This window comes from Tachyglossus aculeatus, chromosome 4 (assembly GCF_015852505.1).
Source record: "Tachyglossus aculeatus isolate mTacAcu1 chromosome 4, mTacAcu1.pri, whole genome shotgun sequence".
In the NCBI taxonomy this organism is placed as follows: Eukaryota; Metazoa; Chordata; class Mammalia; order Monotremata; family Tachyglossidae; genus Tachyglossus; species Tachyglossus aculeatus.
This window is the reverse complement of record NC_052069.1, coordinates 80,491,880-80,515,970: the sequence shown is the minus strand read 5'-3', so window position 1 is coordinate 80,515,970 and position 24,091 is coordinate 80,491,880. Positions and strand designations below refer to the sequence as shown.

The 24,091-nt window shown below is 43.9% G+C and overlaps 1 protein-coding gene and 1 non-coding gene across 2 annotated transcripts in view; one reads left to right on the top strand and one right to left on the bottom strand.

The window, feature by feature from the left end:
* Positions 1-2,049: 2,049 nt before the first annotated feature.
* LOC119927884 lies at positions 2,050-2,187 on the bottom strand. The gene has a single exon (XR_005450850.1). It is a non-coding gene; the product is annotated as a small nucleolar RNA SNORA7 (small nucleolar RNA).
* Positions 2,188-17,309: 15,122 nt separating this feature from the next.
* The window catches only part of FZD6 (frizzled class receptor 6), a 51,606-nt gene continuing 44,824 nt past the window's right edge, over positions 17,310-24,091 (top strand). Inside the window, 2 exon segments of the mRNA XM_038745323.1 lie at positions 17,310-17,374; positions 22,503-22,833. Coding sequence (XP_038601251.1) covers positions 22,657-22,833 — 177 coding nt within the window. The 5' untranslated portion in view covers positions 17,310-17,374; positions 22,503-22,656.

Below are 24,091 nucleotides of genomic sequence, written 5' to 3'. Positions count from 1 at the left end.
TCTGTACACACTCTGTAATTTATTTATATTAATGTCTGCCACCCCACTCTAAACTGTAAATTCATTGTGGGCAGGGAATATGTCTGTTGTATTTTTGTATTATTTTCGCCCAATGACTAAGCCCTCATTTCCTCTTTGCCCACCCCCTTTATTCACCCTTTCCTCAGCCCCAGAGCACTTGTGTACATATCTGCAATTTATTTATATTAATGTCTGTCTTTCCCTTCAGACTATATGCTCTTTTGTGGGCAGGGAATGTGTCTGTTTATTGTTATATTGTACTCTTTCAAGTGCTTAGTATGGTGCCCTACACACAGTAAACTCTCAGTAAATATGAATGAAATGAATGAACGAAAACATAATCCAGTTTCTGTGGCATGAGTTTGTGTGTGCTCTGTCAGTAGATCTGGTTCTCTTTCTCTCTCTTTCTGTTCCCCTCAGCCTTTCCCATTATTTCTCTTTCTTTTCTGTTTTCTTCTCTGTGTCCAACATTCCTAAATTTTCCTTTTTCCCCTCAATACTTTGCCAATGGATCCCATCCTGAGTGAAGTCTTTCCCCATTCCACTTGGTATACCAGGTAAGCACTGTCACTTCACAGAGGCAATTTTCCTTGGTGGCCTGAGAAAATGATACTTTTCCCAAATCATTTGAGATCTCGATAACAGGCTTCCCCCATAGTCAAGGGAAGAAACAAAGGAAAAAAATATATGACTGGTACAAGAGAGTAATGTGGAAAGAGATTGTGTGGGATTGTATTTGGAATCTTTTGGAAGCTTGGCTTGAAGCTTACCAAGCTAGTCTAAATCAGGTCCCCGTTCTGGGCGGAGGTCACTAGGGGTGAATGTAAAACTTGCCTCTTGCTGTCGAGTCGTCTAGTGAATGGTTATACAGTGTTCCTGGGGCCACAGACTGAATCACTGCTAGGGTCTGATGGGCTGAGGAAAGGAGGCTCAAATACTGAATTACAATAAGACTTTTTTTGACTAAAGAGGAAATGGAGTTGTTTTACACCTGAATTTCTCTGGAATTGGATGGTTTGTGTCAGCATATCTGAGAATGATTCACTAAGGTGTTAAGCATCCTTTCAGGCAGCTACTTGCTCATCCATGGCAGTTGGGAACAAGCCGGTAACTGTTTGTTTGTTTGTGTTTTGTTTTATATGGAGGAGTTTGTGTAGCCAGAATAGAGAGTGAGAACTGTAAAAGTTTGGCACTTCATTCAAGACTGACTTTCCCCCTTAAATTTGAGGCTCAAAACACAACAGGGTGTTCTTGTCCAGCAAGTTTTGATGTCTTTCCCTTTTATACCCTTCCATACCTCCCACTGGTGAATTGTCTTAGTGTCTTATTAACTCCTAATTTGCATATCAGCTTCTGATTAACCTTCTCTTTAGGTCTCTGAGTAGCAAAATTAGGGCCAACAGATCACTTTGAGTTGCTGTGGGGGAAGGGAGGCAAGTGAAGCTAAGGCCAACCACTGGTATGGAGAATTGCCCCAGAGAAAGAGGGATAAGAGTAGACCTATCGGAGATAGGAAAAAAGGTCACCCCAAGTATACTAGGGTTGACTAGAAGGCCTGAAGTCCAGCCTGTATGGCAGAGATTGAAGATGCTGGTGGGTGTGTGTGTACACACAGGTGTGTCTGTTTGCCTGTCTGTCCCTGGAAAGAAATCTTGTGTGTGTGTCTATATATCTGAGTCTGTCCATCCATCCGTTCCTGGAAAGAAAGCTAGTGTGTGGGCGTATATCTCCGTCTGTCTGTCCACCATCAACCCCTAGAAAGAAAGCTAGTGTAGTATATCTGAGTCCCCCGATAATAATTGTTGTTGTTTTATGCTGTCGAATTGTGTCCGACCCATAGTGACGCCATGGACACATCTCTCCCAGAATGCCCCACTTCCATCTGCAATCATTCTGGTAGTGTATCCATAGAATTTTCTTGGAAAAAATATGGAAGTGGTTTACCATTGCCTCCGTCCGCGCTGTAAACTTGAGTCTCCACCCTCGACTCTCTCCCACGCTGCTGCTGCCCAGCACAGGTGAGTTTTGACTTGTAGCAGATTGCCTTCCACTCACTAGCCACTGCCCAAACTAGGAATGGAATGGGAATGCCTCTGCTTGACTCTCCCTCCTGTAGTCCTGACTGGTAGAGTACTGGAAACTCTCCAGGTGCAACCCTGAGAGTGTCCTAGTAATAATAATAATTATTATTATATTTATTATTATTATTATTATTATAGTACTTGTTAGACTTTCTATGTTCCAAGCACTGAGGTAGATGCGAGTTAATCAGGTCGGACACAGTCTGTGTCCTACATGGGGCTCACAGTCTTAATCCCCATTTTCCAGATGAGGTCTCTGAGGCCCAGAGAAGTGAAGTGACTTGCCCAAGGTCACACAGCAGACAAGTTATGGATCTGGGATTAGAAACCAGGTTCTTCTGATTCCCAGTCCCGGGCTTTATAATAATAATAATGATGGCATTTATTAAGCACTTACTATGTGCAAAGCACTGTTCTAAGCACTGGGGAGGTTACAAGGTGATCAGGTTGTCCCACGTGCGGCTCACAGTCTTAATCCCCATTTTACAGATGAGGTAACTGAGGCACAGAGAAGTGAAGTGACTTGCCCAAAGTCACACAGCTGACAATTGGTGGAGTTCATCCACTAAGGCATGATGCTTCTCAATCCAGCCATTCCCAGAAAGAAAGCTACTGTGTGTGTCTGAGTCTGTCCATCCATCCATCCCCAGAAAGAAAGCTTGTAAGCCCCCAGCCAGAGGGTAACTCTGTCCCCACCTTCAGTAATAGAGAAAATGAATATTTAGCACTTTAAAGCACTGAGGAAAATGAACATTTAGACCAAGGAGTGGTGCCACTCGTGGGAGAGAGATGTCACCGCAGATTAGCACCCCCACACAGAATGGCCACCGTGGCTCATGGGGGACCCGCTGCCACCACGGGGACCGTCACCAAACCCAGGACCATCTGCAGCATCAGGTGGCCCTTCTTTCTGGTGACCCAAAGAGGAAGTGGGGACCAGTGTGGTCTCTTTGGGCGATTGTGCTCTGACCTAACAGACTGTGAGCCCATTGTTGGGTAGGGACTGTCTCTATATATTGCCAACTTGTACTTCCCAAGCGCTTAGTACAGTGCTCTGCACACAGTAAGTGCTCAATAAATACGACTGACTGAGTGAATGAATAATAAACCATATTGATATCCCTCTTGCCAATGAGCATGGAGTAGCGGATAAAGCACGGACCTGAAGTCAGAAGGACTTGGGTTCTGCTCTGCCGCTTTTCATCTGTGTGACCCTGGGTGAGTTCACTTCTTGGAGCCTCAGTTACCCCACAGTAAAAAGTGGAGATTAAGACTGTGAATCCCATGTGGAACAGGGACTCTGTCCAACCTGATTTGCTTGTACTCGCCCCAGCACTTAGTACAGGGCATGGTACATAGTAAGTGTTTAACAAATATCACAGTTATTAAGCGAGCTTGTCCATTTTGAGGACTTCCAGTACTGAAGATTGGGGAGCCTCAGGATTTATGGTAGGAGCTAGCTTTATCTGACAACAAGGGGCAATGGTAGTTTATTTTGATGTCCATCTTCCCCTGTAGACCTGTAAGCTCTTTGGGGGCAGGAACGTGTCTACCAACTCTGTTTTTCTGTACTTTCACAAATGTTAGTTCAGTGCTCTGAACACAGTAAACCATCAGTAAATGCCATTGATTTTGTACATGACATGGCTATCCAGGGAGACAGGAAAAACAGAGCATCTCCCGAAACATTAGGGATATTCTTCAACTGATATTATTATCAGTTCCTTGAAATAGAAAGTGATTATGTTTCTCCTTGGGGGTTCAGACATACAGTATAATCACTGTACAACCTAACCCTAAAATAAATATTTTAATTATTATTATGTCTAATTCCCTCTGCACACAGTAAGCACTTAATAAAAGCAATTACTGTTACTACAAGTCTATGACTAGCTTCTTCATATTAAATTCAAATTGATGAGTCCTTTTCACGTCCAAATTAAAGGCAAAATCTATGGCTTTAATATATGACATATGAAGGTGGAATTCCTTTGCTAGTGTTCTCTTGGCTACATGTATGGCTGCATTCTTAAAGCCTTTCACTCATTAAAAAAAACTGATAGTATTTGTTAAGCTCTAACTATGTGCCAGGCACTGTTCTTAACTCTGGGGTAGTTACAAGTTAAGCAGGTTGGACACAGTCCATGTCCCACATGGGTTTCACAGTCTTAATCCCCATTTTACAGATGAGGTAACTGAGGCACAGAGAAGTGGCATCACTTACCGAAGGTCACATAGCAGACAAGTGACAGAGTTGAAATTAGAACCCAGGTTCTTCTGACTCCCATGCCTGTGCTTTAACTACTAGATCATACCCCTTCCGTAAATATACTCCACCTAGAAACCTGACATGATCTTTTTTTAGAGTGCAAGAAAAAGCATCAAATTACTAAGAATCATTTTGTTAGGCAGTGCTATTGTATATTGTAGAAATGAGATCAATGTGAAAAAAGGATATCTTCAATATTTATTTTATTTATCATATTTATTTATCATCAATAATATAATCAATATTATCATCAATATTGAAGCAGCGTGGCTCAGTGGAAAGAGCATGGGCTTTCCATTGCCAGCTGTGTGACTTTGGGCAAGTCACTTAACTTCTCTGTGTCTCAGTTACCTCCTCTGTAAAATGGGGATTAAGACTGTGAACCCCCCACGGGACAACCTGATCACCTTGTAACCTCCCCAGCACTTAGAACAGTGCTTTGCACATAGTAAGCGCTTAATAAATGCTATCATTATTATTATTATTATTTAGATTTTTATCCTTTTCTAAACACTTTAATTTTTTTTTTTTTTACTGGGGAATATCAGTTTTACCTTCTGCCTATTTCTTGTTATGTTAACATTAGGAATCAACAATTTCTACTTACTATTAACCTCTAATTTATTTCTAGGCACATTTATTGTTTTGGTTTTTCCTCTTGGTGGAGGAAAAAGAATGGAAGTGACTGCATGAATCATTATATCACAATGGCAGCCACAGCTGTACGAGGAGAGGGGGAGTGGAAAGAGGCGGTGGGGTGGGGTGGAGTGGAGGTAATAAAACAATCATCAGTGGGCTGGTCCAGCTCAGAGCAGGAAGACTGGACTCCCGCCCTTCCCAAGGTCACACGGCAAGCAAGCGGGAAAGCCAGAATTAGAACTCTGGTCCATGCTCTTATGAAGTTTGCCACTGATAGGAGATGGATAGGGATAGGGAGGAATGCATTTGAAGCAGTTAATAAGAAAAAGCCTGCCTAGGCAAACCTACACCCACATAAAGCAATGGCAACAAGAAACTCATGACATAATAACAATAATAATAATAATAATAATGGTATTTGTTAAGCACTTACCATGTGCAAAGCACTGTTCTAAGCGCTGACATACTCTGGTAAGGGAAAAACCTAATCAATACATTCCCAAACAGTTACTGAAGTTTGAATGTAAATGGCATCATTCAGTCTTCTAAACAGAACATAAAACCATTTCTGACTCTACAACAACAAACAAAAATATAACCCTCAAAGACGGGAGGATTGGTAAAACAATGAGAAGTTATGTAAAGAAACACAGACTTACCCAAGTATTTTCTATCACCAGATCCTGGTAAATTACAGTGAGCATTTAAGAAAATGAAGACCTTTATTCCCCCAGGAGGAAGAGGGTAAGGTTGGGGACAGTAACGCTTTACAGAAGTGGTAAGTCATAGTAATAGCGGTGGTACAAGTAGTAGAGTAGTAGCAAAGTGATAAAACGCTAATCAAAACACTTCCACAAAGAAGTCTTCTTACGGAAAACAGCCTCAGTGTTTTGCTGAAACTGGGGTAAGGCAGGGCAAACTTTCCAGTCACTCTCGAAACAGAAAATGCTCAATAATAGAGATTTTTGGCTAATGAAAGGGACAGACATAACCCCAAACACAATAGCTGACTTTCTGAATCAAAATAAAAATACATTTGTTATGAAATCTGATATAAGACAATACTTGATCCTGTAATGACTTCCCAAGAACTCAATAAAGCTCTAAAAATTATGTGTTGTAAAAGTGTATGATTTATAGTAAGTCTGTCCCTCTAACTGAAGAATCAGATCGTTTTCCAGGGCTCAGGATAACTATTCAGCAAAGCTCAATAGCAGTGAAAGCCTAATTTGGGTCTGTGCAGCTTCCTTCATTCTAAATAATAATAACAATAATAATAATAATAATAATAATAATAATAATAGCATTTATTAAGCGCTTACTATGTGCAAAGCACTGTTCTAAGTGCTGGGGAGGTTACAAGGTGATCAGATGGTCTCACGTAGGGCTAAGCAGGCCTCACCCCTTGCTGGTGTCTCCTTAATTCTTCTTGGGCTCGCACTAAAGGGAAGTCCCATGGGCATGTGACAGGGCAGCTTCTGTGTCTGGCCCCGGATGGAGTCACACATTCAAGTGCTTAGTACAGTGCTCAAGCGCTTAGTACAGTGTTCTGCACATAGTAAGCACTCAATAAATATAATTGAATGAATGAATTATGGCCCTACACAGGTCCTTCCCTCCATTATTTACCTGAGCTGCTGCTCAGTGACCTTGTCTCCCATCTCAAGCTCCTCTGGCTTGTGGTCACATTTGCTTTGCCCATTGGATTCTGGGCTCATGTGGGCTCTGGATGACATTTATGGAGGTTTTTTGATCTTTCCTATTCCTTTCCATTTTTAAAAACTCCAGAGCCTCATTCCCCTCCCCCCCCACCCCACCACCAGAGCCACCCCCCAGAGACCTCAGGGAGACCTCTGGTCTTCCCAAACTACTGGCCCATGTGGAGACTTTGATATGGACGCCAGTATTTTTCCTATTTTGAAGGGCAACGAAGATCACAGTCAGTGTGATCCAAAACCAAAAATTCATTCATTCATTCAATCGTATTTATTGAGTGCTTACTGTGTGCAGAGCACTGTACTAAGCACTTAGGAAGTACAAGTTGGCAACATATAGAGACCCAACAACGGGCTCACAGTCTAGATGGGGGAATGGCACCCATTACCATTTTTGGATAGTGGAACAGATCCCCCAAATTCATGACCATCATTTTGAGCAGAATGTTTTGTCACATTACACTAGGCTTATACTGTTAATAGACTTTACTGACCAACTATCTCAAGCTGTTGAAGATGGCCTAATTCTTCAGTTGGAGAGTTAGCTTTAGTTTGATTGCCAAGATCACAGGATTTTGTAGTTTTCTATTTTGTTCTGCAAATCAAATTTCCTTACTCTGTTGAGAATAATCAGCACGTTCGAGTGGAAAGAGCGTGGGCCTGGGAATCAGAGGACCTGGGTTCTAATCTTGGCTCTGTCATGGGTCTGCTGTGTTATCTTGGAAAAGTCATTTCACTGCTTTGAGTCTCAGTTACCTCATCTGTAAAATGGAGATTAAATCCTAATCCTTCCTATTTAGATTGTGAGCCCCATGTGGGAGAGAGACTGCATCCAGACTGATTAACTTCTACCTACCCTAATGCTTAGACCAGTGCTTAGCACATAGTAAGTGCTAACAAGTACTGCAGTTATTATTACAGAGGTAGCCATAATCCATTTTCTGCCAAAGCTTGGATAGTTATCCCATTAGAATCTTCTCCCTTAGCTGTATCTGTTGTAAAAACAGATTATTTATTTAGCAGTTATTTTATTTAGCAGTGCTGTCACATTTTGGACTCATCTTGCACTTCCTACCTGCTGGATGTTGAAATAATGTCCTATTATATATTGGAGTGGTGAGGGTGGAGGTGTTGGATACCACACAACAAAATAAATAGATAGTTCTGCCATTTATTACATGTAAAGTGCTTCTATTTTGTTCTTTGTTCAATCTCCTGGAATTTGAGAAATCACTGAGTGGTTATATTGTAGAGAGAGCAACTCCCACCTCTGAATAATAATAATAATTGGTATTTGTTAAGTGCTTATTATGTTCAAAGGACTGTTCAAAGTGCTGGGATAGATAAATGATAATAAGCACAGAGAATTTAAGTGACTTGCCCAAGGTCACACAGTAAGCAGCGGCAGAGCCGGGATTAGAATCCAAGTCTTCTGACTCTCAGGCCCAAGTTTGCTCCACTAGGCCACATTGTTTTCTTAAGGGAGAGGGAAAAGTCACTTAACTTCTCTAAACTGCAAAATGGAGGTTCAAAACCTGTTCTCACTCCTACTTGGACATGTAGGGCAGGGACTGTGTCTGACCTGATTAATTTGTATCTACCCCAGTCTTTAGTAAAATATTGCTTGACACAGATTAAGCACTTCATAAATACCACAGTCATCAGAGCATGAAGTCAAGTGACCGTGAATCCTTTTCCGAGTGGTGGGCTCCTTTTTCCCAGTACAAATCTACATTAAATAAGCATCAAAGTCATGTGGATTGGGTGAAGTTGGCTTAGACCAGAAATCTCCCTGTTGCCATGGCTGTCTCACAGATAAGCCTTTATTTTTTTAGTCAATCAATCCATCAATTATATTTATCGAGCATTTACTATGTGCAGAGCACTGTACTAAACACTTGGGAAAGTACAATATTACAGTTGGTAGACACGTTCCCTGCCCACAGTGAGCATGCAGACTAGACTACAGTCTGCAGTCTACAGAAGCAGTGTGGTCTAGTGGAAAGATCACGGGCCTGGGAATCGCAAGACCCGAGTTCTAATCGCAGTTCTGCCACATCTGCTGGGTGACCTTGGGCAATTCGCTTAATTTCTCTGTGCCTCTGTTTCCTCATCTGTAAAATGGGGATAAAGACTTTGAGCCCTATGGGGGGCAGGCACTGTGTCCAACCCAATTAGATTAGAGAAGCAACATGGCTTAGTGGAAAGAGCCTGGGTTTAGGAGTCAGAGGTCAAGGGTTTTAATCCCAGCTCCACCACATATCAGCTGTGTGACTTCGAGCAAGTCGCTTAACTTCTCTGTGCCTCAGTTACCTCATCTGTAAAATGGGGATTAAAACTGTGAGCCCCATGTGGGACAATCCGATTACCTCGTACCAACCCCAGCACTTAGAACAGTGCTTTGCACATACTAAGTGCTTAACAAATACCATAATTATTATTATTATTTTGTACCTACCCCAGAGCTTAGTACAGTGCCTGGCACATAGTAAGGGCTTAACAAATGCCGTTATTGTTATTTTTACAGTCAAAGCATCCCACCCCACCTTGCTCTGCCCTCCTTCAAAGTTGTTTCCTCATCCAGTTAAGTTAAAGGAGACTCAACCCAATGCTCCCCTCTGTCCCATCCTCCCTCCCTCACAGTGCTGGTCCCCTGTCTCTCTCCCCATCCACCTCTTACCCTCTCTGGCCCAGCACTGACCCTGTTTCGCTAGGCCCCACCCAGGCCTCGACACTCGGGTCCTCCAAAGCTGGGATGAGCCTGGGGAGTTGTGGGGAAAGGGTGACAACCCCCCCAGGCTCTGCTCCAGGCTTTGTGTGGAGCAGCTGCTGAAGGATGTAGAAAGAGATGAACAACGTGAGCAAAGAAAAAAGAAAAAGGAATGGCTACTTGAGCAACGGCTAATATCCCGAGCAGATTTTTGACCTTCTGAGCACCAGCAGGTAGTTAATATGTCTCTATGATACCAAACTACGCTTAGCAACGGTGGTGATTTCGGTGTGGCTGTGGGTCCCACATAGCCTGATGATGTCATGTGCCACGTGTCTTGTGACAGCCCCTTCTAGACTGTGAGCCTGTTGTTGGGTAGGGACCATGTCTATATGTTGCCAACTTGTACTTCCCAAGCACTTAGTACAGTACTCTGCACACAGTTAAGTGTTCAATAAATATGATTGAATGAATGAATGAATGAATGGCACGGCCTTCATGGCAAAGAAGGAAGCACTTTCTGGGGCCTCCCCTGCTGGTCACTAAATCCTGGTGCTTCTACCTGTGCATCACTAAATCTGTCCTTCCTCTCCATCCAAACTGATCCAAGCACTTACCATTTTCCCCCTTGACTACTACATCAGACTCCTCGCTGACCTCCCTACCTTCAGTCACTCCCCATTCCGGTTCATGTTCATGTTCAAGTTGAGGAGGGGCATATTACTCCCCTCCTCAAAAATCTCCAGTGCTACCAATCAATCTGCGCATCAGGCAGAAACTCCTCACCCTGGGCTTCAAGGCTGTCCATCACCTCGCCCCCTCCTACCTCACTTCCCTTCTCTCCTTCTCCAGCCCAGCCCGCACCCTCCACTCCTCTGCCACTACTCTCCTCACGATGCCTCGTTCTCGCCTATCCCGCTTTCGACCCCCAGCTCACGTCATCCCTCTGGCCGGAAATGCCCTCCCTCCCAACATCCGCCAAGCTAGCTCTCTTCCTCCCTTCAAGGCCCTACTGAGAACTCACCTCCTCCAGGAGGCCTTCCCAGACTGAACCCCCTCCTTTCTCTCCCTCTCGTCCCCCTCTCCATCCCCCGTCTTACCTCCTTCCCTTCCCCACAGCACCTGTATATATGTATATATGTTTGTACATATTTACTACTCTATTTATTTATTTTACTTGTACATATCTATTCTATTTATTTTATTTTGTTAATATGTTTGGTTTTGTTCTCTGTCTCCCCCTTCTAGACTGTGAGCCCACTGTTGGGTAGGGACTGTCTCTATATGTTGCCAACTTGTACTTCCCAAGCACTTAGTACAGTGTTCTGCACACAGTAAATGCTCAATAAATACAATTGATTGATTGATTGATATTTTGCTTCACTGCCTGGATCATTTTTCTAAAAAAAAAGAGTTTGGTCCACATCTCCCTCAAGAACCTCCAGTGGTTTACCATCCACCTTCACATGAAGCAGAAACTCCTCACCATCAGCTTTAAAGCACTCAATCAGCTCACCCTCTCCTATCTTACCTCACTAATCTTTTACTACAACCCAGCCCACACACTTCGCTCTTTTAACACCAACCTACTTAATGTATCTAAATCTTGTCTATCTCACTGGTGACCTCTTGCCCCCATCCTCACTGTGGCCTCCCTCTCCATATATGCCAGACCACCACTCTCCCTACCTTCAAAACCCTTATTAGATCCGAATCTCTTCCAAGAAGACTTCCCCACTTAATCCCTCTTTTTCCCTCTCCCCTCCACGTCACCTATGCACTTGCGATGTGTTCCCTTAAAGCATTTGATAGTCACCCCACCTTCAACCCCACGACACCTAGGTACAGATCTGTAATTTATTTATTTTAATGTCAGTGTCTCCCTCTAGATCTTACAGTCTGTTCCTTGGGGACTGGGAATGTTTTTACCAACACAGGGTTAACAGGTTTTCTGGCCTCAATTAACGGTAATTAGAAATTGTATCTACCCCACCTCTTAGTACAGTGCTTGGCACATAGTAAATGCTTATCAACTAGCACAATTCTTAATAACATCATGATTTTTAAAGGCAATTTAATTAGAGAATCTCGAACATCTCTCCCTGGACGTGCTTGGTTTCAGCGGCAAGTTCTTTGGGCTTGCAAGAAGTGCCCCGCCAAAGGAGATGAAAAAAATGTGATTCCTACTTTTTTTTTCTCAAATTGTGAATCATTTTAATAGAGTAACATTCCAAAAGTGTCAACGTTTGCCAAAAATCAGCAGCAAGAACTGGGGACAGGCTTTGTAGTTGAACTTAGGAGACGTGTCTGAGGATCCTAGCTGAACATGCAGGTACCAGCACGGATAAATGACTCATTTGAGCAGCTTGGGGTTACAGTCCCTGGTTTGGAGGTTAGCCATTTCTGTTTTGAAAATGACTGGTTTGGGGAGAGATTTAACCTGGCTTACGACACTTATCCTAGTTTTGCCAAGGGCCAGGGGCTTCTTCTTCCGAGCAGAGACTTTCCCTGATGGAGTTCCCCGAAGTGTGAGGCTGATCTGTGGAGACATCGGGAAGGAAGCAGAGAGGATTGGGCCCACATTACCATGCTTTAGGACTAGCAATCAGTGCTGCTAAATTTAGGTTGACTTCCCACTGCCTAAATAGATCTGCCTTTCTCTGCCTCAGGGGAAGCAGAATGGCCTAGGGGAAATCATATGGGACTAGAGTCAGGAGGTCTGGGTTCTTATCCCAGCTTGACTACTGGCCTTCCGAAGGACCTTAGACAAGTCACGTAACCTCTCTGAGCCTGTTTCCTCACTTTAATAGGCTTGCTTTCTATTCCTCTTAGATTGTGATCCCTGTTTGGGGTTGGGACTAGTACAGTGCTCTGCATACTGTAAGCACTCAATAAATGCGATTGCATGAATGAATTAACTTGCATCTAGCCCAGTGAGAAGTTAAGTGACTTGGCCAAGGTCACGCAGCAAGCAAGTGATGAAGCCGGGAATAGAACCCAGGTCCTCTGACTCCCAGACATGTGCTCTTTCCACTAGGCCACGGTGCTCCACTTAATCTGAGGCCTTGGGTAGCAGATTTAAATGAAAAGAGAATTAACAGGCTATAGTATATTGTGACAGACTCTTTCATTTTGAGGACTTTAAAATGCTTTACAATATTATAGTGGGCCTCATCAGCTCTAGAGTGGAGGAACAGTATTTCTACATCCGTTTCCTAATGGGTAAATGACCACCTTCCAGTTACTTGATTCCTCCAGCATTTTGGTCACCTGATGGGGTGGGGGGCTTGAAACAGGAACAAAAAGGGAGTAGGGGGACGGAGAGAAGAAGAACTGGGGAAAGGAAAGAGGATGGAAAGAAAAGTTGCAAAATCCTCCTGCTAAAATTGCTCACAATCAGTTTCAAGGTTCTCCACCAATTCTCTTCATCTTTCCATCAGCCCTCTTCATCTGATATTCTCCTACTCGCTATCCTTGTTCCTCCCAATCAAAACTTCTAGCTGTATCTCACTCTTGATTCTCCTGCCTTCATCCCTTCACTCATTTTGTTCCGCCTACCTGGAACTCTTCCCCACATCTTCCCAGCCCCAACAGATAAAAGCTCTCTCCACCTTCAAATGAATCCCACCTCCTCCCAGACTTCCTCCAGTAACTCCTAAAGTCCAAGTCACATCAATGTACCTGCCACTTTTAGCACTTACATACCTATTTATCTATACCCTCTCTCAACACCTAAGTACAGATGTATAATGGATTGTACAATCAGTTTATTCTGATCACCCTGTTTGTAAACATTTTATGTCAAGCACTGTGTGTCAAGCACTATTCCAAGTGCCGGGGTTAATCGGATTGGACACATTTCCAACCCCACATGGGCCTCACAATCTAGAAAACATTGACTCTCCCTTTGACAGATGAGGAAACTGAAGCACAGAAAAGTTAAGTGTCTTGCCCGAGGTTACAAAGCAGGCAACTGGCAAAGCTGGGATTAGAACCCAGGTCCTTCTCTGACTCCCAAGCCTATGGTCTTTCCACTAGGTTACACTGCTCATCATACTTGTGTTTACTCTCCCAAGCCCTTCTTAGTACAATGCACTGCCACACCAAGTAGGTTCTCAATCAATCCATTGTATTTATTAAGTGCTTATTGGGTGCAAAACACTGTACTAACTGCTTGGGGTGGGGGGTTACAAGACAACAGAATTGGTAAATAAGTTACCTTCCCAGGAGCTTACATACTGGAGGACAGTCTGCTCAATAAATACCTTTCTTTACTACTATTACCACCTTTGCCTCCACCTAAATGGCAGTAGCAACTTCTGCTTAAAGGACTTGTCCTTGCCTGTGACACTGTCATCCCCATCGGGTCAAGTCCTTCAGAGAGATTAATTAATTCATTCATCCATTCATTCAAACGTATTTATTGAGTGCTTACTGTGTGCAGAGCACTGGACTAAGCGCTTGGGACGTACAAGTAAGCAACATATAGAGACAGTCCCTACCCAACAAAGGGCTCACAGTCTAGAAGGGGGAGACAGACAACAAAACAAAACATGTAGACGGGTATCAAAATCGTCAGAACAAATAGAGGTATAGCTATATGCACATCATTAACAATCTGGCAGGACAAGTGGATAGAGTCAGAGTCAGAAGGACCTGGGTTCTAATTCTGGCTCCTCCGTCTGCTGTGTGACCTTGACCAAGTCACTTAACTTCTCTGGGCCTCAGTTACCTCATCTGTAAAATGGGGATCAAGAGTGTGAGCCCCATGTGGGACAGGGACTGTGTAAGCACTTAACAAGTACCATAGTTATTACTATGACTAGCATCGGTACAAGGCCCTCCATGGTCGGTTCAAGGGCAGTCGCAGTGGTGGCAGGAAAGGAGGATGCAGATGCCACGAGAAAGGGAGAGGAGACTTCAACCTCTTTTTTGGTGGTCTGTGGTCTCTCTAGCTTCCTGAGGTGCAGAGCACGCTAATGGGCATGATGTTCCAGCAGGAAAGCTAAAAAATAATAATAATCATGATGGCATTTGTTAAGGGCTTACTATGTGCAAAGCACTGTTCTAAAGGTCGATAGGGCACCAAAAGAAAAGATACAAAGCCTCCTCCCTGCCCTCAGGAAGCTGAATTAATCAGTCCATCACTCGGCTGATCAATTGTATTTATTAAACAATTACTGTGTGCAGAGCACTGTACTAAGGCCTTTCTTCTTCTCCCGCTCTTCTGCGTCGCCTTCGCTCTTGGATTGGCGCCGTTCCTTCACCAGTCCCTCAGCCCCACAGTAGGTATGTACCTATCCATAATTTATTTTTTTATATTAATGTGTGTCCCCCTCCGTACTGTAAACTCACTGTGGGTAGGGAACGTGTCCACCAGCTCTGTTGTATAGTCTCACTTATTCATTCATTCAGTCATATTTACTGAGCGCTTACCGTGTGCAGAGCACTGTACTAAGCACTGTTCCCAGCACTGTTCCCTAGTCCATATCCTGCCCCTGGCCTGGAATGCTCTCCCTCCTCAAATCTGACAAATTACTCCCGTCACACTTCAAAGTCTTATTGAAGGCACATCTTCTCCAAGAGGCCTTCCCAGACTAAGCCCCCCGCCCCACCTTTTCCTCTTCTCCCACTCTCTTCTGAGTCAAGCACTTAGTACAGTGCTCTGCACACAGTAAGCGCTCAATAAATACGATTGATGATGAGTCCTTCTGGCTTCCTTTGTTCTTCCCCCCTCCCAGCCCCACAGCACTTACGTCCATAACTGTCGTTTATTTATTTGTATTGATGTCTGTCTTCCCCGCCTAGACTGTAAGCCCATTGTGGGCTGGGAATGTGCCTGTTTATTGTTGTAATATACTCTCCCAAGTGCTTAGTACAGTGCTCTGCACACAAAAAGTGCTCAATAAATACGATTAAATGAACGAATGTTCTGCCCGCAATACGTGCTCAGTAAATATGACTGATTGACTGGGAGACTGATTGACTGACGGCAAAGCACTGTACTAAGCACTTCAGAGTCCTAGTGGCAAGAGCATGGAAATCACTTAACTAACTTCTCTGTGCCTCAGTGACCTCATCTGTAAAATGGGGATTAAAACTATGAGGTCCCCCTTTGGGACAACCTGATCTCCTTGTATCCTCCCCAGTGCTTAGAACATTCATTCATTCAATCGTATTTATTGAGCGCTTACTGTGGGCAGAGCACTGCACTAAGCGCTTGGGAAGTCCAAGTTGGCAATATATAGAGAACATATTGGAGAAGCAGCGTGGCTCAGTGGAAAGAGCCCAGGCTTTGGAGTCAGAAGTCATGGGTTCAAATCCTGGCTTTGCCAATTGTCAGCAGTGTGACTTCGGGCAAGTTACTTAACTTCTCTATATGTTTCCAACTTGTACTTCCCAAGCGCTTAGTACAGTGATCAGCACACAGTAAGCACTCAATAAATACGATTGATTCTCTGTGCCTCAGTTCTCTCATCTGTAAAATGGGGATTAAGACTGTGAGCCCCCCGTAGGACTACCTGATCACCTTGTAACCTCCCCAGCGCTTAGAACAGTGCTTTGCACATAGTAAGCGCTTAATCAATCAATCGTATTTATTGAGCACTTACTGTGTGCAGAGCACTGTACTAAGCGCTTGTATAAATGCCATCATGCTGTTGGGTAGGGCCCGTCTCTATATGTTGCCAACTTGTACTTCCCAAGCGCTTAGTACAGTGCTCTGCACACAGTAAGCACTCAATAAATATGATTGATTGATCATTATTATTATAGGGACGGTCCCAGCAGCGGGCTCACAGTCTAGAGAACTGCTTTGCACAGAGTAAGGAGCGTGGCTCAGTGGAAAGACCCCGGGCTTTGGAGTCAGAGGTCATGGGTTCAAATCCTGGCTCTTCCAACTGTCAGCTGTGCGACTTTGGGCAAGTCACTTCACTTCTCTGTGCCTCAGTTCCCTCATCTGTAAAGTGGGGATGAAGACTGTGAGCCCCCACCATGGGACCACCTGATCACCTCTGTAACCTCCCCAGTGCTTCGAACAGTGCTTTGCACATAGTAAGCGCTTAATAATCAATCAATCGTTTTTATTGAGCGCTTACTGTGTGCAGAGCACTGTACTAAGCGCTTGGGAAGTACAAGCTGGCAATATATAGACAGTCCCTACCCAACAGTGGGCTCACAGTCTAAAAGGGGGAGACGGAGAACAAAACCAAACATAATAACAAAATAAAATAAATAGAATAGATATGTACAAGTAAAATAAATAGAGTAATAAATATGTACAAATATTTTTACATATATACAGGTGCAGCGGGGAAGGGAATCAACCGTATTTATTGAGCGCTTACTATGTGCAGAGCACTGTACTAAGCGCTTGGGAAGTACAAGCCGGCAACATAAAGCCAACAACAACAACAATCGTATTTATTGAGCGCTTACTGTGTGTAGAGCACTGTACTAAGCGCTTAGGAAGGCCAAGTTGGCAACATATAGAGACAGTCCCTACCCAACAGTGGGCTCACAGTCTAAAATTAATAAATGCCATTATTATTTTTATTATTAAGCGCTCAATAAATGCCATTATTATTATTATAGAGAAGTACTGGAGTAGTAATAATAATAATGATTCCCCCTGGGCTGCCCTTCTCCTCAGAGGGGCAGCAGGCCCAGGCTCGCTCCCGCTCGCCCCCCCAAGTCTCGCGAGATTTCCCGGCTCTCGCCCGCCTTCGGAACCGCCGCGGGGCCGGGAGCGCGCGTGCGCGCGCGCGCGGGGAGGGAGGGAGGCCGGGGGCGCGCACGCAGGTGGCCGGGAGCGCGCGCGCGCGGAGGGGAGGGGGAGGCCGGGGGCGCGCACGCAGGCGGGCGGGAGCGCGCACGCGCAGGTGGCCAGGAGAGGCCCCTGCCTCAGGAGTTGGCCCCAAGCTCAGCGCCAACGGCCCAGGTAGGAGCCTCTTTTATATTTTTTATCTCTCCCTGTTGCCCACTTGTACTCTCCCAATAATAATATTGGCATTTTTTAAGCGCTTACTGGGTGCCAAGCACTGTTCTAAGCGCTGTGGGGGGGGGGGATAGAAGGGGATCAGGTTGTCCCACGTGGGGCTCACAGGCTTCACCCCCATTTTCCAGATGAGGGACCTGAGGCGCAGAGAAGTGACTTGCCTAAATAATAGTAATAATTTTGGTATTTGTTAACGGGAGGCTCACGGGCTTCACCCCCATTTTCCAGATGAGGGAACTGAGGCACAAGAAGTGACTTGCCTAAATAATAATAATAATTTCGGTATTTGTTAAGCGGGGGGCTCACAGGCTTCACCCCCATTTTCCAGATGGGGCACAGAGAAGTGACTTGCCTAAGTAATAATACTAATTTTGGTATTTGTTAAGCGCCTATTATGTGGCAAACGCTTTTCTAAGCGCTGGATAGAGACAAGGTAATCAGGTCGGGGGGCTCACAGGCTTCACCCCCATTTTCCAGATGAGGGAACTGAGGCACAGAGAAGTGACTTGCCTGAATAATAGTAATAATTTTGGTATTTGTGAAGCGCTTACTATGTGGCAAACGCTTTTCTAAGCGCTGGATAGAGACAAGGTAATCAGATCGGGGGGCTCACAGGTTTCACCCCCATTTTCCAGGTGAGGGAACTGAGGCACAGAGAAGTGACTTGCCTGAATAATAGTAATAATTTTGGTATTTGTTAAGCGCTTACCAGGTGGCAGACGCCGTTCCAAGTGCTGGATAGAGACAAGGTAATCAGGTCGGGGGGCTCACCCCCATTTTCCAGATGAGGGAACTGAGGCACAGAGAAGTGACTTGCCTGAATAATAGTAATAATTTTGGTATTTGTGAAGCGCTTACAATGTGGCAAACGCTTTTCTAAGCGCTGGATAGAGACAAGGTAAGGTAATCAGGTCGAGGGGCTCACAGGCTTCACCCCCATTTTCCAGATGAGGGAACTGAGGCACAGAGAAGTGACTTGCCTAAATAATAGTAATAATTTTGGTATTTGTTAAGCGGGGGTCTCACAGGCTTCACCCCCATTTTCCAGATGAGAACTGAGGCACAGAGAAGTGACTTGCCTAAGTAATAATACTAATTTTGGTATTTGTTAAGCGCTTACTATGTGGCAAACGCTTTTCTAAGCGCTGGATAGAGACAAGGTAATCAGGTCGGGGGGCTCAGAGGCTTTACCCCCATTTTCCAGATGAGGGAACTGAGGCACAGAGAAGTGACTTGCCTAAATACTAATAATAATTTTGGTATTTGTGAAGCGCTTACTACGTGGCAAAAGCCGTTCTAAGCGCTGAATAGAGACAAGGTAATCAGGTCGGGGGGCTCACAGGCTTCACCCCCATTTTCCAGATGAGGGAACTGAGGCACAGAGAAGTGACTTGCCTAAGTAATAACAATAATTTTGGTATTTGTGAAGCGCTTACTATGTGGCAAACGCTGTTCTAAGCGCTGGATAGAGACAAGGTAATCAGGTCGGGGGGCTCACAGGCTTCACCCCCATTTTCCAGACGAGGGAACTGAGTCACAGAGAAGTGACTTGCCTAAATAATAGTAATAATTTTGGTATTTGTTAAGCGGGGGGCTCACAGGCTTCACCCCCATTTTCCAGATGAGAACTGAGGCACAGAGAAGTGACTTGCCTAAGTAATAATACTAATTTTGGTATTTGTTAAGTGCTTACTATGTGGCAAACGCTTTTCTAAGCGCTGGATAGAGACAAGGTAATCAGGTCGGGGGGCTCACAGGCTTTACCCCCATTTTCCAGATGAGGGAACTGAGGCACAGAGAAGTGACTTGCCTAAATACTAATAATAATTTTGGTATTTGTGAAGCGCTTACTACGTGGCAAAAGCCGTTCTAAGCGCTGAATAGAGACAAGGTAATCAGGTCGGGGGGCTCACAGGCTTCACCCCCATTTTCCAGATGAGGGAACTGAGGCACAGAGAAGTGACTTGCCTAAGTAATAACAATAATTTTGGTATTTGTGAAGCGCTTACTATGTGGCAGACGCTGTTCTAAGCGCTGGATAGAGACAAGGTAATCAGGTCGGGGGGCTCACAGGCTTCACCCCCATTTTCCAGACGAGGGAACTGAGTCACAGAGAAGTGACTTGCCTAAATAATAGTAATAATTTTGGTATTTGTTAAGCGGGGGGCTCACAGGCTTCACCCCCATTTTCCAGATGAGAACTGAGGCACAGAGAAGTGACTTGCCTAAGTAATAATACTAATTTTGGTATTTGTTAAGCGCTTACTATGTGGCAAATGCTTTTCTAAGCGCTGGATAGAGACAAGGTAATCAGGTCGGGGGGCTCACAGGCTTCACCCCCATTTTCCAGGTGAGGGAACTGAGGCACAGAGAAGTGACTTGCCTAAATAATAGTAATAATTTTGGTATTTGTTAAGCGCTTACTATGTGGCAAACGCTGTTCCAGGCGCTGGATAGAGACAAGGTAATCAGGTCGGGGGGCTCACAGGCTTCACCCCCATTTTCCAGATGAGGGAACTGAGGCACAGAGAAGTGACTTGCCTAAATAATAATACTAATTTTGGTATTTGTTAAGCATTTACTATGTGTCAAACTCTGTTCTAAGTGCTGGATAGAGACAAGGTAATCAGGTCGGGGGGCTCACAGGCTTCACCCCCATTTTCCAGATGAGGGAACTGAGGCACAGAGAAGTGACTTGCCTAAATGATAGTAATAATTTTGGCATTTGTTAAGCACTTACTATGTGTCAAACGCCATTCTAAGCGCTGGATAGAGACAAGGTGATCAGGTTGTCCCATGGGGGGCTCACAGGCTTCACCCCCATTTTCCAGAGGAGGGAACTGAGGCGCAGAGAAGTGACTTGCCTAAATAATAGTAATAATTTTGGTATTTGTTAAGCACTTACTATGTGGCAAACGCCATTCTAAGCGCTGGATAGAAACAAGGTGATCAGGTTGTCCCACGGGGGGCTCACAGGCTTCACCCCCATTTTCCAGATGAGGGAACTGAGGCATAGAGAAGTCAAGTGACTTGCCCAAATAATAATAATAATCCCCACTCCTCCGCTTGTCTGCTGGGTGACCTTGGGTCAATCCATTCATTCAATCGTATTTGTTGGGCGCTTACTATGTGCAGAGCACTGTAGGAAGCGCTTGACTTCCTTGGGCCTCAATTCCCTCCTCTGGAAAATGGGGATGAAGACTGTGAGCCCCACGTGGGACAAGCTGATGACCTTCTATCTACCCCAGCGCTTAGAACAGGGCTTGGCACAGAGTAAGTGCTTAACGAATACCATCATCATTGTTATTATTATTATTGTCCATTGATGGTATTTATTGAGCGCTTAGTAGGCTGTAAATTGTTGCCAAATTGTACTTTCCAAGCGCTTAGTTCAGTGCCCTGAACACAGAAAGTGCTCAATAAATTCGATTGAATGAATGAATGTAAACTCCCCCTCTAATCTGTAAAGTCATTTTGGGCAGAAAAGGTGTCTGTTAATTCTTTGGCAGTGTACTCTCCCAAGCGCTTACTCCAGTGCTCCACACACAGTGCTCAATAAATGCCATTGATTGGTGTGCAGGACACCGTACTAAGCGCTTGGGAGAGTATGCCACAACAGAATTGGCCCCAAATGATTCCTTTCCAAGGTCGTTGTGGGCAGGAAATGGGTCTGTTTATTATTCTGCTGGTACTTTCTCGAGTGCTTAGTACAGTGCTCTGCACAGAGCGCTCAATAAATATCACTGATTGATCGATGTGCTGAACAATGTACTAAGCGCTGGGAAGAGTACACTACAACAGAACTGCCCCCATAATGATTCATCTCCAAAGTCGTTGTGGGCAGGGAATGGGTCCGTTTATTGTTACATTGGTACTTTCCCAAGTACTTAGTACAGTGCTTTGCACACACAGTAAACGCCTAATAAATACAATTGAATGATTGCTGGGAAATTTCTCCCCGAATAGGGCTCTTGTGAGACGAATCAGCGCACTCCTCTTCCCCGCACTGAGAAAAATAAAGTTTCGTTCACTATCTCTTCCACAAGAATCATTCCAACCTTAACCCTAAATCCTAAATGTTAGATTTTGAGTCCTATAAGGGACAGGTACTGTATCTGATTCTCCTCCAGCACTTAGAGTGGTGCTCTGCACTTAGTGAGCACTTAATAATAGCCGGTATTACTATTTCTAGACTGTAAGCGCCTCTCCATGAACTTGTTACAGACAGGGAATGTGCCTGCCAACTCTGTTGTACTCTCCAAAACGCTTAGTTCAGTGCTCTACACATAGTAAGTTCTCAATAAATACCATTGATGATGATGCTATTAAGCCCATGGTGGGCAGGGATTGTCCCTATTGCTCTATTGTACTTTCCAAGCGCTTACTACAGTGCTGTACACATAGTAAGTTCTCAATAAATACCATTGATGATGATGCTATTAAGCCCGTGGTGGGCAGGGATTGTCTCTATTGCACTTTCCAAGCACTTACTACAGTGCTGTACCCACAGTAAGCGCTCAATAAATACAACTGAATGAAAACTACAATTGAATGAGTATTAACCCAGCATCTAGAGGAATATTATGTCTCCAAAGGATTGAGTTAGGGGCTGGCCATTTGAAGGCCGCAAACTTCTGTGTGAATAATTCTTGGCTTCTCTGGCATAGTCTGTCCAGGTGGTGAAAGTCCCCCCTCTAATCAGAAGACATATCAGTCAATCAATCAATCATATTTATTGAGCGCTTACTGTGTGCAGAGCACTGTACTAAGCGCTTGGGAAGTACAAGTTGGCAACATATAGAGACAGTCCCTACCCAACGGGGTTCACAGTCTAAAAAACCCACTGCCAACCCAACTCCTCTCGTGTAAGATGAATGGGCCTCGTCAAGTACCCTGGTTTTTACCGTAGTCAAGCAAGGCTTACGGGTTTATGTTATTTCCAGGACCTTTTTGAGATTTCATTTCACTTGAAAGTCTCAACTCAGTGAGCATTGTTTTTTGCGTATGAACTCGTGACCGGCAATCGGATTTTTGTTACTGACTGTTCTTTCTTTTTGCCTTTACCATTCAGCTATGTTGTTTTCATGGAGGCAGCATTCAACAGAACGGTTAAAGCATGAAATGTGATGGAGGTCATCATCAATTTATGAGCACTTTTATCTGTTTTCGGGTGGAGATGAAAATACTCATCCAAACCATGTGGTGAAATCAGAAAGTTGAAGAAAATGGAAGCGTTTGCGTTTTTTGTAACGTGTGGTGCTTTATCCCTAATACATGGGCACAGCCTCTTCACCTGTGAACCAGTTATCATCCCCAAGTGTGTAAAAATGGCATACAATATGACCTTTTTCCCCAATTTGATGGGACATTACGATCAGCATACGGCTGCCTTTCAAATGGAGGTGAGTTGCTTTTCTTTTTTTGAGGTTCTTGGTGCAGTTGAGTATCAGGTAATTATGCTAGAGAAGTACAGAAGTGAGTTATAGAAATGTTTTACTATTGGCATCATTGGAATTTATTGAGCATTTATTTATTCATTCAGTTATATTTATTGAGTGCTTCCTGTGTGCTAAGCACTGTACTAAGCACTTGGGAGAGTGCAGTACAACAATAAACAGATACATCCCCTGCCCACAACAAGCTGCAAACCATTATATTAAGCCCTTGGGGGAATCCAGTACGACAGAGTTGGTAGACATATTCCTTGCCCACAACAAGCTTATAGTCTAGAGAATCAGAAAACATATTTAGTGGGTCATCTAGAAAATATACTTAATTTTCTCTGTTTCATTTATGTCGGACCCCATGTCTGAACTTGAAGAAAATTACGTCGTCTTTATTTGCTATGAGATTGGCTGTTCACTGTGAAACAACTACAAAACTTTCTTTCCTTAGCTTTAAATTACAGTAGGACTTTGAGGCCTTGTTGGTCCATGCTATACTGTCATTTCATTTTGAGCAGTGGCATTATGAGATACTTGCCAAACAAGTTTCCAACCTGTTTTAATAATGGTGTAAGCAGCCACATAAAGAAAAAAAAGACCAAGTAAATTCTGTTTTTAAAATATCTTTCTCATTGGTGTATTTTCCAGTTGCATTACATCCTTATCCATGCCATTATTATTATGGGACAGATTCTACTGTATGTTCTGAAAATCTGACCTCAGTTGAGATCCTTGGAAGGTGTTCTAAGGCAAAATTTTCAATAGAATACTTTTCACTGGTAGTTTTCATGTGTTTGATATGGAATAAAACATGAAGCTCTATCTTTTTCATACTGTGACTAGTTATAAATTCATTCATTCAATCATATTTATTGAGCACTTACTGTTCTAAGCACTTGGGAAAGAACGTCACAACAGTAAACAGACACATTACCTACCCACAACTAGCTCACAGTTATTTAATAGAAATAATTGATAGAAACTTCCACCAGTAAAAGAAAGGATTTTCTGGACTTCAGTGTGCAAAATAATAATAATTATAATGATGGTGTTTGTTAAATGTTTCCTATGTGCCAAGCAGGGTTCTAAGCACTAGGAAAGATACACAGTTATCAAGTTGTCCCACTTGGGGCCCCCAGTCTTAATCTGCATTTTACAGATGAGGTAACTGAGGCACAGAGAAGTAATTTGCTCAAAGTTACCCAGCTGCCATGTT